Source organism: Falco biarmicus, chromosome 7 (genome assembly GCF_023638135.1).
Source record: "Falco biarmicus isolate bFalBia1 chromosome 7, bFalBia1.pri, whole genome shotgun sequence".
NCBI classification, from domain to species: Eukaryota; Metazoa; Chordata; class Aves; order Falconiformes; family Falconidae; genus Falco; species Falco biarmicus.
The window spans coordinates 55,519,552-55,532,866 of NC_079294.1; the positions used below are offsets into that span (position 1 = coordinate 55,519,552).

Genomic DNA, 13,315 nt, shown 5'->3' on the forward strand with positions numbered 1-13,315 from the left:
AGACTGAAGGAGGATCAAGGCTTTGCAGATGCTTCCATTCATGAGCTAAACTACCAGAGGTCCGTAGTTCAGCAGCAAATCTTTCTGATGCCTGGAGTGGTCAAGAAGACTCCAGAACTAATGTTTTGGTCCCTAGCTAACATACACTGTTGCATTTAAAAGAAAAGCAAAATAAGATAAAATTGAGTCTGATCCTTGGAGTTAGAGAAGGACCAATTACAGGCAAATACTTTGCAAGAAGCAAAATCCAACAAGTAGTCTCCTCCTCCACGGAGTGTATGTGGGGTTTGGTTCTTTTAATACTTTGTCTTTGGTTTTCTTCCAATTGTGCTGGATTTTATGAAGAGGATGACAGATGGCTTGTTCCTCATATGTAGCTCAATTCTGTGAAGGCACATTCTGTAGTATGGTGCTGCTGTCTTCCTCTGATCACAGGATATTGGTAAAATTCAGTTTCCTCTTGATCTCTGCTGCTGCTGCTGCAGCTGTAGCAATGCCTCTACTGTGACAACTCGTTGCTTTCCAGAATTACTTACAATTTCTGATCTACTTGTACTCACTTGCAAAGTAAGTGCCTTTTCTGTGTAAGGGGTCCCATTAACTACAGTAATCCAAACAGGGACTTCAACATAGTTATAATAGTTCTTCCAATTTATTCTCTTTCTCCTTTTCTATTTTTAAAAATACTATTTTATTTAAACAGAGGAAATTTATTCATTGGGTGAAGTCAGGATGACACTTTGTGAATTTTCTTTTATGGTCTTGGTCTTACTCACTTCCCCACTGACCCGCAACACCACAGGTTCTGAGTTTTTGCAGAGCAGGCAGTGCCAGTGATGTGGAGTTACCTGATTATCCATGGCATTTTGCTGGAAACAGATACAATTTGGACCAAAAAATGTCAACAGGAATCTATAAGGAAAAGCCAAGCATTATAATCCCTTTCATCAACTGTAGCACCTATGTTCAGTATGTTCCTGCTGAATAATACATGTTCCTGCTGAATAATAGATGCGTTAATGAAGAGAAAGTTGAAAAGGATACTTTCAAAAGAAAAAAAAAAAAAAAAAGGGAAGAGAACCTGAGGGAAGGAAAAAATATAGCTTCCTTGTTAATGGATTTAAGATTGTTGTAAACTGAGATATGGTCTCGGACGTAGAGAAGACAGCATTTGCTTGCAATTGAGCAAATGCAGAAAAAAATGCAGTCCCTCTGCCAAGAAATTCACAATTTAAGTAGGAAAAAAAGACCATAAACAGATTCAGAGAGGAGACTACAAGGACATTACTTAGACTGGTCCACATGTAGGGTCCTAGTCTAGCAGCCAACGGTTACTGAAATTTTTTTGAGTGCATCATGACACAGTGAATTGTAAGGACAGGTCAGATCAGGAACCTGAAAGCAGTCCTGGCTAGAATTTGGACTTCTCTGATGCTCATATTTTATATGGGCATATCCACTATTTTATATTCATATTTAGTGGTAACTGAAGATGTTCAGAGTGAATTGGGAGATTCTTGGTACTTTGGTGACTTCATTGGGAGGATGTTATATTGCCTTAAAATAATAATGCAAAGGAGGTGTTTGTCTCTTATCTAGAATGTAAGTTATAGTTTAAATCAGCCCTGTAGCCACACTTCTTAGTGAACTGGGAGCAGCATGTTCCCAACTCCTTGAGCAAAATACACGTCCTTTTAGATGACATTCAGAACTGTGTGCTTCCACATGCATTGATGTATAAGCTACTTCCTTAGCAGCTTACTAAAACCGTGGCATTTTAAATGCCTCAAGAGCTGTCATCTACCTGCCTCCTAGAAATCCTGTGTTATGAGACTTTACAGCTGTCTGGAGAGATTTTCCTTGTGTGTTTAGGGTTCCATACTTTAGTATGGAACTATGATCATTGTATGTTGTATGCCACAGTTGACTTTAGGATATTTTTTTTAATTAAAACTATTGATTTTAAATTGAAACACAACCTGATTCATAATTAAAAAATAAAAAGGGCAATAATATTTTACTTTGAAAGGTTTGGATTTTCCCATGCACTTTGTGTTTGTTCTGTTTGCATGGATATCTTTCTTAAAAAAGGAGCGCTCATTTGTAGGCTACAGGCTATACTGGTTAAAGATAGTTTTCAAATCCTGAATGTATCATTTTAAATAAGTAGGTTGATGTTTTTGTTTTGAAAAATGGTTAGGGCTATCCTCCTCTTCCCAGTGTAGTTGAATAGCTGTTGCGGCATCAGAGGCTACCTTTCATACCTGTTGATCATCTTGTCACTTTCTTCTCTGAAGGAAGTTAATTGACTCACTTGGCTTGAAAGGAAAGCATGGATATGTGTTAAGGATATTAATAAACCTACTGAAATGCATCAGGTGTTGAATAGCAGGTGTACAAACCAACCCTTGTCCAGCAGCAGTGGTTCCAGGTGAGGTTGGGACCCTTTGCTGACTGACAGTCTCTGGCACTGGCTCTTTCTTAGATACCCTTTTGTTTATGTACTAGCTTTATTATCTTATCTCCACAGATTTTAGGGCCTATCAATGTAAAATGTGCTGCACTGATAAAGCTCTGAAGAGCAAAGAATGAAACAGAAAGTGGGGGTGGGATGGAGGGCTGGAAAACTGAAGAGCCTCTTCGTGGAGATCTACCTGAATTGTGTTTTGCCTGAGGAAGAAACCCAAAACACTGATAGATTCTGGATGTTTTTGACGGACAAAATTATTTTCTTTGTGAAAGGAACTTTGCTGTAGCATTTGGTGTGAGGAGAGTGGCAGGAGCCGTGTCCCTGCCCTTGGGTGGGTAGGTGACAGCACAGGCATCCCTTTTGCTAGCACTGTATTGCCTCCCGTACTTGCCTGTTCCTTGCTAATATATTTCCATTTAGCAACCTCACCTGGACTTCCCATGCTAGAGCTAAAGCCTCTTCCTGCTTTTTCTGTTCTTATGGATTAATGGCAGTCATAGCTCCCTGTCCTCTCTAATATCACCCTTGTATATTTGTAAGGCTGTCACTTCTCTCTCTGGTTCCTTTCCCGGGGCTGATCAGGTCCCAGCTCTTTCAGTCTTTCCTTACAGGTCAGGTTCTGTTTTCTCCTGAAATGTCTCATTTTTATGCCTCACATTTTAAAAATAATAGTTCTAGGTCAAACAACACATTGAAAATTTTAAGGGTGAATGTAAGAAATCACTGTGCTTGTGGTAGCACATTCAGAACCCTTTCACAGTACAGTTATGAAAAACTTTACCCATATTGCTCCATTTGTGTGACATTCACCTCTGAAGTGTATGTACTAAGCAGAACTTGAGCTCTGAAATACTTTATTTAATTGTTACTAGCATCTGGGAAACTCAGCAAAGGTCCACCCATTAAATAACAGCTCCAGCTCTGCATATTCCAGTTGCTTTAATGGAAATGGGGAGAGTAGCGATGTGTCTGTAGACTTGCCATGTGCCTGGATCTGCCAGTACTCACATAAAGGTTATTCCAAACTCAGATCCAGACCAGTGTGCGATATTTGAGTAGCAAATCATTCAGAAATATGTGTTGATACAGCAAAAAGGCATGGCAGAACTCCTTTCATAATCTGTTTTAAGCCTCGCTCCTGCAAGGACTGAGAAATCACACTAAACTTCAGGAAAACGTACAAGTTGGCTTTGGTACTAAAAATGAACACATGTATATTTGTTGCATTTTGAAATACTGTTTCAAGAGAGAGCGCATCATGAAAATTAGATCAAGAAGAGAAAATTCAAGATTAAGGTTGTCATGTGCTGTCCTGAAATCAATTTCTTTGGAAAAAGACATAGCTGTTCTTTAACATACAAGTTTGTTTTTCTCAAGTGAAACCTCTTCACCTGCTGCTAAAAAAAAAAAAAAAAAAAAAAAAAAAAAAAAAAAAAAAAGGAAAAGGTTCTTGGTTTCATTTGAAGGGTTAGGGCTATTGTGTAATTCTCAATAGCATTAACACCTAAGTTCTACAAATGGCATTATGCACTTTTGTTCTTTCCACCTGAGCAGTTTATCTATCTGAGTGGCCATTATCTCTTGAGAAGCACTTGAGTGGTCAGTATGGCGCATTGAAGTTTCTCAATATTTGCTGTATTCTGGTTAGATGAAACCCAATTCTGCCCTACTGTTTCAGTTCAGGGGTTTTATCTTCCATTCTTCCAGTTTATTTATTATACAGTTGCAGTCCAGTCTTGGGCTAGTCTCAGCTGTGATGGAAACAGCAAGCGTTAACGATAATAAACATGTAGGTCATTGGAATTTCTTTTGCCTCCTAAGAAAGCTCATTCAGAAATTCACTTAATGACACAAAGCATGTGAGTAGAAAGTGCAGCATGTCAGGGGACAAGTCGCCTGGACTTGTGTTTGAATGAGCTGCTGGACTTCATTTCGGGAGTGAATGAAGTAGGTTTGTTGTGTTTCCTTTTTGTTTGTTTGTTTCTCTCTCTTTTATTTTGTTTTTATTGAGTGAAGGACTGCTGCTGTATTTAAAAAAACAAACAAAAGGTGTGAAGGTTGAGCTGCATGAGCTTTACGTACTTTAATAGTTAAATCTATGCAAACCTGTTTAGGTGCATAATATTTTTTTGCATGCATTCAGGATGGTATTTATTCTGTGTATGGTGCAGGAGACACCAGCAGTGTTTCTGTAAGATTTAATCAGCATGTGTCTGCAAGTAATCATTTGGGTTTTGAGCTTGTGGGTGTTTGCTTCAATGCTAGATGAGGGAACTCATACCAGAACTGAACTCTGACTTCTGTCTGCGTAGGTAAGTTTATTGGACAGCACTATGCCATCAAAGGTATTCATACTGAGAAGTAACTATACAAGCACATGTTACTGTCACGTAAATTGCAGGAATTATAAAAGTAAATACAGTTTCTAGCTGTTGTTTCCTTCTTCTGCAAGCAGTGTTTGGTATCTTGCAAGTTAAAAAGGGTGGGAGCATCAGCTTCTTGGAGTAGCATTAATTGTTTTCTTTTGGCTATAAATCTGGGAACAAAATGATTAAATAGCCTGGAGAAGAGGGGGAAAACTCAAATAAAAAGGCACTTACATTTATTGCGTTTTGCAGGGTTGTTTTTGGGAACAACGTATGTCTCTTGAGACTTTGTTTCTTATCCATTTTATAGAGCTCTGGCCTCTTAACAGCACTGCTTTAATGACTTGTTCTTGGGGTTCTGAGTTGGTATCAGCGCTTGCCATGAAAACAAGCCTGTTACAAAGAGGTCAGGTTTCACGAGACAGCAATAGACTTGTAAAAACAGATTTTACTGGAACAAATAAAGTCAGAATTAAGAAGAAACCAGAGATTTGCGTAAAGAAACAAGATACAGAAGGAGCAAGTATTGAGCTAAACTGATAAACAGTGTATAAATTTAGATGGGAGATAAGCAGGAATTTTTTGTTTTGAAAACCACGCTTAGTGATGTCAATGAGTTTTTCTGAAGATTTTGTGCATTTCTCCATAGTTCTGACTTTTGCTATCTTTAAAGATTAATTTTCTGAGGAAATACATTGTTCCTGCACAGCTGGCAAAATGTTCTTTAAATATCAGCTTCGATTAACAACCTGCATTGGATTTTCTAAATAGTATAGCTGAGTCTTTTCCTGCTTGCTATCATGATGACATTTTGTGCTCCGTGAAATACTAATTTTCCTCAGTTTCTTCTGTAGTTCTTGAGAGTCTCACTTCTGTCTTTAATTTTCAGCTGTGATGTGCTGGATGCATGGAGATAACTTTTTTACATACATAAATGAAAACCAAATATTGTTGTTTCTGTTGTCTCACTCTGTCCCTTTAAAATAATTGTACCAATATAAGAAAATTCTGGATGTGATTTTATCGTTCCTATGGAGATCAAACTTTTAAAGGTGTGTAAGAACTTTGCTTTGATAAGACTGTATAATTACCTTTTTCCCTTGTTAAAATGGTCCTTTCTTATGCCACTGTGTGGTGCAGCTTTGCTATGTGATAGCTTTGAAACTCATGTTACATTGATTTGTGGTGTTCTTATTATCTATGCCTTTGTTACATTCCTGGAGATTTTATAGTGAAAGCTAAGCAGACTTGCCTGGTTTGCTACATCATACGTTCAGTAAATAAATGACGAATGCAAAGCACTGTGTTTCTTGTTAGAAAATCTGTTAAGAATAGCACTAGGGATATAGTATTCTGACTCCAGGTGAGCACATGTCATCAGTGTAGGGAGGAATTAGAACGGAGAAGGAGGGAAGGGAGGAAGACGGACAAGCCTGGATGCCTTCCTGCCCGCCCCGGCCCCTTCCGTGGTGGAAACCACAGGAGAGTCAGGTTGCATCACATGCAGCAGAAAGCAAATCCCGAAAATTTAGAGTTATGGGAACAACCCAGGCTATGTGCAGATTATTTGACTTGTACTGAATCTTCCTGTTCTGTGAAGTCGAACTTCTGTAGGTAGGCAAAGAACTATTAAGTCTCTTTTTTATTCTTCTAATGATTTCTTAGCAATTGAAAGAAAACCTGTTTAAGAAGAGAACTTTTTTCCTGTCTTCCCCATAGGTTTTAAATGTAAGACTTCTGTTGTAATGTCTTTATGCAAGTTGTGGGATTTGTTTTGCTTGTTTGTTCTTGAACCTGGTACTGCTCAAAAGTGAAAGAAAGAACAAAAAGTGGAACGTAGAGAACTGGGTTAAATTCTGCTGGTGAGAGAGGGTAGTTCCCTCTGAGGTGAAGGTGTGTAGGGAGCAGACTTCAGGGTGTGCTGGGGCTGTGGGAACCCACTGGTCATAAAAACAGATACCAGGAGCATCTCTGCTTGCGCCCTGGGAGTCTGGATCACGTTTGAGGGGCCAGACCTAGTTTCCGATGGCCACGGTGTTTGCATCATGCAGCTACAATGGCTTTCAGGTGATTTTGCTGTACAAGTTGGTTCCGTTGTTTTGTTAATCACATTTTTCGGGAAGTCTGTTCACAAAGCTGCAATACGTTCACTCTGCTGGTGTATTTAGGAACACTCATTCCTGCAGTGCTGATGCAACTACAGAAACGCAGTGCAAATAAAAAAAAAAAAAAAAAAAAGGATTTATCCTGATCTAGGAAGTGAAATCGGTATACTAGTAATAGGAATCTTTAAGCTATGTAGTTAGGCCCATGTTAGGAATTAAATTTGTGCACGGAGGAAAAAGCAACCAGGTAATGTTGTATCTCCTTCATACTCCAATATCAATCTATTGATGCTATGCAACAGTACTAAAATGTCGAGGGGGAGGAACATTCATTAGAGTGCTTCGTGTGCATCAGTACTGGATGTGTCTTCTATGCAGAAGGGCATTGCGATCATGGTAAATAGGATGAAACCCATTTCGATTAATAAACAAGTAAAACAGGAATTCTTTGAACACAAAACTTGAATGTCAAGGGATGAGTAACTTACTAATATTGATTTATCTATTGAAATCATGTTTCTGTATAATTTATACAAGAGTATAAATTTATTTGAAATCTGATTTTTTTTAAAAAAAAAAAACAAATCAGTACCATTGAGTTTATGCAGAGATGGTTCCCTCTGCAGTTACAGGGGGTGGAAACGTGTGTGGAATTGTTCTGTGAGTTACCCAAAAGGAGCTGCCTCTGAAGAGTTGTTCTTTCTGTTAGTTTTGTTGTAAGTAGCAGTAGATAAGCAATTAGTCTTGCATTCCTTTCCCTTTTGGCTTTTATTTTCTGAAAAATCCAACTACTGATCAATTTCTTAGGTGTCTGTTAGTTGTAAGGTATATAATGATCTGCCACTTCGATTGTCTCAATTCTGTGAACTCCTGAAGTTGTACATGCTCAAAATTACATTGACACTGTGTGCGTCAGGCATCTACTTGGTGACCGCTCGGACTCTTGGGATGGAAGTGGTTTTACGTGATTAAACTTATATTAAGATCTTTTTTGGGTTTATTCCCTTTTCTTATCAAACATGAACTTGTGCAACTCTGCAGGTGCTTTTACGAAAGTGAGTATTATTGAAAGACTAAAATATGATTGTCAGGAACTGAATGTTGTTTTGGAAATTTTCTATTGCAGTCAATTTTTTTTTTTTTTAAGCATAGTGGGACCAATCCTAAACTAGTTGAATTGACATGAATTTCATTAGTTAATTAATATGCTTGCCAGCTGCATGCCAGTCAGTTTGTATGCTTAGTTCTATTTGAGAATGTCATATTCATTGAAACATTATTATACTGAATTAGGTTAAAGCAAAGTTATTTTAAGTAAACCTTTGAACAATGAGACTGTGCTGTTGTGTGAAGTTGATAAGGTAATTAGACTCATCTTCTTTTGCTTTGCATGTAGAAAAGAGGACTATTTGAAGTATTTCTGGGTATTTTTGCAAGTTGATCTATGATCTGGAGCCAGGAATTTTTACTTGCTTTAGTCCTTTTAATTCTGTGTTCTCTTATTTTTAGCCATTTCTGCATTTGAAGTCCAGCCACTTTCAACTGAGGTCCAAGAAGGTGGAGTAGCTCGATTTGCCTGTAAGATAACAGCAAATCCTCCTGCCACTGTGACATGGGAAGTGAATCGAACAACTTTACCTTTAGTCATGGACAGGTATGTAGAGTTAGACATTTTAGAATGTAATTTATTTTCTGTGATAATTTTGAGCTTGCTACAAGAAGAAAATCTGAATACTTGCAATGCCGTTACATAAAAAAGGTTCCATGTGTATAGTATGTCTAAAATAGCTAGTAATAGTTAATCAACTTTAAATAAGTGTTAGGAGCGCAGACCAGAGTCACCTGCTATTGTCTACACAGTAATCACTGATGTATGAATTGTTACTGGTGGATTCTGTATGCAAGTCATCCTTGGGAATGGGAGTTGCTGCAGGATGCAGAATAATTGGACTTTGGCTGTGGGGGTGGTTTGAACTAGCAGGATTGCTTTCACAGAAGAATTGATGCTGGACCTGATTTTCTTTAGAGGGCCAATACAGAATTATGTGTACATGAAATTGAGTTAAAACATTTTGCACTAGAGAAATTCTGCACAGGGGGACTTCTCTTGAATTTATTAACTTGAAGCATGCAGCCTGCTCCCTGCTAGATTCTTTCCCTGTCCCAATTGTATTCTTGAACATACTTCCATCTTTCTCAACATGTAACTTTTGTTGTATGTCTAAGGTACGTAGCCTGCAAAGGGAGGTAAAAAGAGAAACATGAAAATTCAAACCATAGGAGGGTTTCTGGGAACTGTACACCAGTTATGCCAGTATATCAGAAATTGCGGCCAAAAATCAGCCAGTCTGAATAGTGTGGATGCAGTAGTTGGCTAAAGGAGGTTGGGATGGTTGCTTCTGAGGGTGAGAAAGATCTGCTTGTTGAAAGTGAATTCCTCTGCTCTCATCCTGGTGCTGGGGGTAATCTCACCTGTAGTTCACAAATGTGGCGTGAGTCATGTATAGAGAATGTTTTTGAGTCTCCAGCATGCTGTTCCCAGGTCAGTGTAGCAATGGCTGTCTGTAAATCAAGTAGTTAATGCCATGATGGTGTTCACAGGTTGCACGTTTATTTAAATTTCTTTTTTTTTTATTTCTGTGACAGGATAACTGCTCTACCTACGGGAGTTCTTCAGATCTACGGAGTTGAACTGAAGGATGCTGGGAATTACCGATGTGTTGCCACAACGATAGCCAATAGACGTAAAAGCAGTGAGGCAGTGCTGAGTGTTATTCCAGGTACTTGCACCATATGAGATTTTTTTTTTTAATGGCATTATATTCTTTTCTTACATTATAGCAAAGACACATGCATTGAAGAGCTGTAACTGTCCTCTGAACCACTTGCCCAAATAATAATTTTGCTTGCTTGTATCTTGTGGCTAAAATACTGTTCAGTGTAAGTTTCCACAATTACTGAAATAAGGCTTTAGTGTAAATTTAATTTTAAGGATCCTTTAAAAAAGAAATCACATTTTGTGTCATATTTAATTGAGGTTTTGGTGACTTGTTCTCACTTTCTTTGATGTTTTTTTAAAATATTTTTTTCCCTCCAAAGCCTCAGACTTGAAGCCTTTTCACAAGCCATCTATAATAGCTGGTCCTCAAAACATTACGGCATCTCTTCATCAAACTGTCATACTGGAGTGTGTAGCCACAGGGAATCCAAAGCCAATCATCTCATGGAGCCGGTTAGGTAAGTCTTAAAATCGCAGCACATGACCTTCAGCCTGTGGAGAGGAAGTGAAACCGGAAAGAAAGGATTTCAGCAATTAGGTTACTGTTCTGAGGCTTCGTGTAGTAAGTAACGATTAGTAGGTTAGGGTAGGATAGGTGAAACGCTTTTAGTTGCATGTTGCCATACTGTTATTAAGAAGCCCTGAGGTTTTCTGAGGCTTTGGACTCCCTGCTTCTGCTGTCAATCCTGCACTGCCCCCAGCACGGGGTGGGCAAGGTGCTGGGTAGGGTGGTGACATCCAGGGGTCTGTGACTCAGACTAGAATCAGTAGTGAGTTAGGGCAGGTTGGGGTGGTTGTATCCTACGAAACAATCCTGTGAATGTTTCTCCTTCTTCCGAGATGCACTCTGTGAATGCGGTTTGGACCTTGTGTTAAGGGGCTGTTTGCACTATAAATAGGTATAGTCAAACCCCAAGTAGTCTGCCTGGAAGGGGAAAAGAGAGGGAATGCAATAATAACAATAATATTTATCAGTGCATCACATTTTCCCATGAAAGCTACCTCTGGTTTTATTCTGACGTGTACTTAAATGTGAAAGTCAGGACTGTACCTGTGGAAGCAAATCATGAAAAGTTTTCCTGCATTTTTATTTCTGAAAGAGGGAGAAATAAACGTATCTTTCCTGGTTGACTTACAGACAAACAAGTAAGACAAAAGTTACCTAACAGTCATAGAGCATTTGTTGTGAAAATAGAAGAAAATATACAGGAATCAAATATACTCATTTTATCCCCAGCATAATTCAGAGGGTGCTAAATGATCTCTGTTTGTAAAGATGATGTAGATATTGGTAGTGACAAACTGAGTCATAGTGCCAGGGCAACTGGGGACACTAACTGGGAAAAGGGCATTAATTTTTTAGCTTTGATGGTGAATTTCAGATATAAACCATTTACCAATTGATGAGACCCAGCTATCTGCATGGTTAGCTAACTAGTGAAAAGCAAAGCAAATGCAAAATGGAAACCTCTGAAAGCTCATCAGTGATTTCCCTTTGTATGCTTTGACTTCTGACTCTAATCTACACCCTTACTGCCTAGGCCACTCTGTTTAGATAAGTTATGTAGCTACATTGAAAGCCTTGTAACCATGCTTCTCCTGCTCTCTCAAACAGACCATAAGTCCATTGACGTCTTCAATACCCGTGTCCTTGGCAATGGCAACCTCATGATCTCTGATGTAAAGGTGCAGCATGCAGGCGTGTATGCCTGTCGAGCCACTATTCCAGGCACACGAAACTTCACGGTAGCAATGGCAACTCTCACTGTGCTGGGTGAGCCTGCTTTGACTTCCACAGTGTGTTTCAACATCCCACGTCTGCCTGTCTGTCTTGACCAGTGCTATGTGCTGGGCTGAATTTTTATCTCGAGCGTAGTGCACTAAGGGCTGTAGGGACTGCAGAGATGAAATGTTTCACAGAACTGTGGCTGCTGCCTTCTGTCTGTTGGCTTAGTTGAGAAGTGTGAGATACTCAACATCAGAATTGCAAACTAGCAATTCAGTTGCACTTGGAGTTGCCCAGGTGCAGTGTTTGCTGTGAGAAGACAGGCTTTCAGCACAGAAAAGAATTGCATAACAAAGTAAAAATATGTCATATGTATGTATGCTTCGTGAGCAGTATGTCATAGGCTGGAGTTTGATTTATTTATAATCCTAAACACATGAACAAAAAATGTGTAGAAACGTTGCTATCTCTGCAGCTAGTATGTACCTTTAAACAAATGTACTTTGTTTACATGGAACATCCTTTCTGTGTGGGTATATGTATTTGAGTGCCCTGAGGGGAGAGGTTTGTGTGTGGAAAATTTATTATTGTTTTGGCTGTCGTTGCATTTGTAGGGGCTTAGTTTTTTATTTTTTTTTTCTCTTCCCCCCCCCCCCCCCCCCCCTTGTTATTTTTCTGTAGCTCCACCTTCATTTGTGGAATGGCCGGAAAGTTTAACAAGGCCTAGAGCTGGTACTGCTCGTTTTGCTTGTCAGGCAGAAGGAAATCCGGCCCCCAAAATTTCGTGGTTAAAAAATGGAAGGAGAATACACTCCAATGGTAGAATAAAAATGTACAACAGGTATGATTACAGTTGCTATATGAGAGCTGTGCCGGTCATGTATTTCCAAAGGATGAAATTCCAGTCACTAAATATAGCCAAGCAAGATATAACTCAAGTAAACACGAAATCTGACATGAAATGTGGTTCTGGACGTTTCCTTGGCAGAAGGAATGCAGATTAGTCAATACCTAACATCCTCAGCAAAGCCTTTGTGATCACTGCCTTACCTGGGGGGGGAACTGAAGGCTTTCACCACAGAGTTGCTCTAGATTTACAGCAGTGTAGCAGAGACCAGGATTGTGCTAGTTGTTTGAGGTTCTATTTCACTACTTCTGTGGAGTGAGGAGCTCATATAAAGAGTTGGTTAAGGAATTACAACCCTAAGGCTCTGCTTTTTGCACATGGGGAATAGATTTACAGGTTTGTTTTCACTGTGCCTGGCTTTGCAGGCATAAACATAAACGTGGCAGGTTTTGAGGAACTTCAAGTTGCTAAGTTTCACAGCTGCACATCCACTTCTAACAGAAGAGTTTGTGGCACATACGGCAATTATGCTAAACTCATGGATGATAGAATCATAGAGTCATTTAGGTTGGAAGAGACCTTTAAGATCATCGAGTCCAACCGTTAACCCAGGACTGCCAAGTCCACCACTAAACCATGACTCCAAGCACCACATCTACATGTTTTTTGAACACTGTTGTTGCATTATTAGAGCTAAGTTTATCCAAGATGTGAGCTTTTTTCCCCCTTTTTCTTCCTTTTGGATTCAGTAAATTGGTGATTAACCAGATCATCCCTGAAGACGATGCCATTTATCAGTGCATGGCAGAGAATAGCCAGGGCTCTATTCTCTCCAGGGCCAGGCTTACTGTAGTTATGTCAGAAGACAGACCCAGTGCACCTTACAATGTCCACGCTGAAACGATGTCAAGCTCGGCAATCCTGCTGGCGTGGGAGAGGCCACTGTATAATTCAGACAAAGTGATTGCATACTCTGTGCATTACATGAAAGCAGAAGGTAAGCAGTTTGATTTAAATACTAT

The 13,315-nt window shown here is 39.3% G+C and overlaps 1 protein-coding gene across 1 annotated transcript in view; it reads left to right on the top strand.

The window, feature by feature from the left end:
• The window catches only part of PRTG (protogenin), a 91,678-nt gene that overhangs the window by 28,320 nt on the left and 50,043 nt on the right, over positions 1-13,315 (top strand). Inside the window, 6 exon segments of the mRNA XM_056347763.1 lie at positions 8,451-8,595; positions 9,588-9,721; positions 10,041-10,178; positions 11,336-11,494; positions 12,128-12,287; positions 13,043-13,290. Coding sequence (XP_056203738.1) covers positions 8,451-8,595; positions 9,588-9,721; positions 10,041-10,178; positions 11,336-11,494; positions 12,128-12,287; positions 13,043-13,290 — 984 coding nt within the window.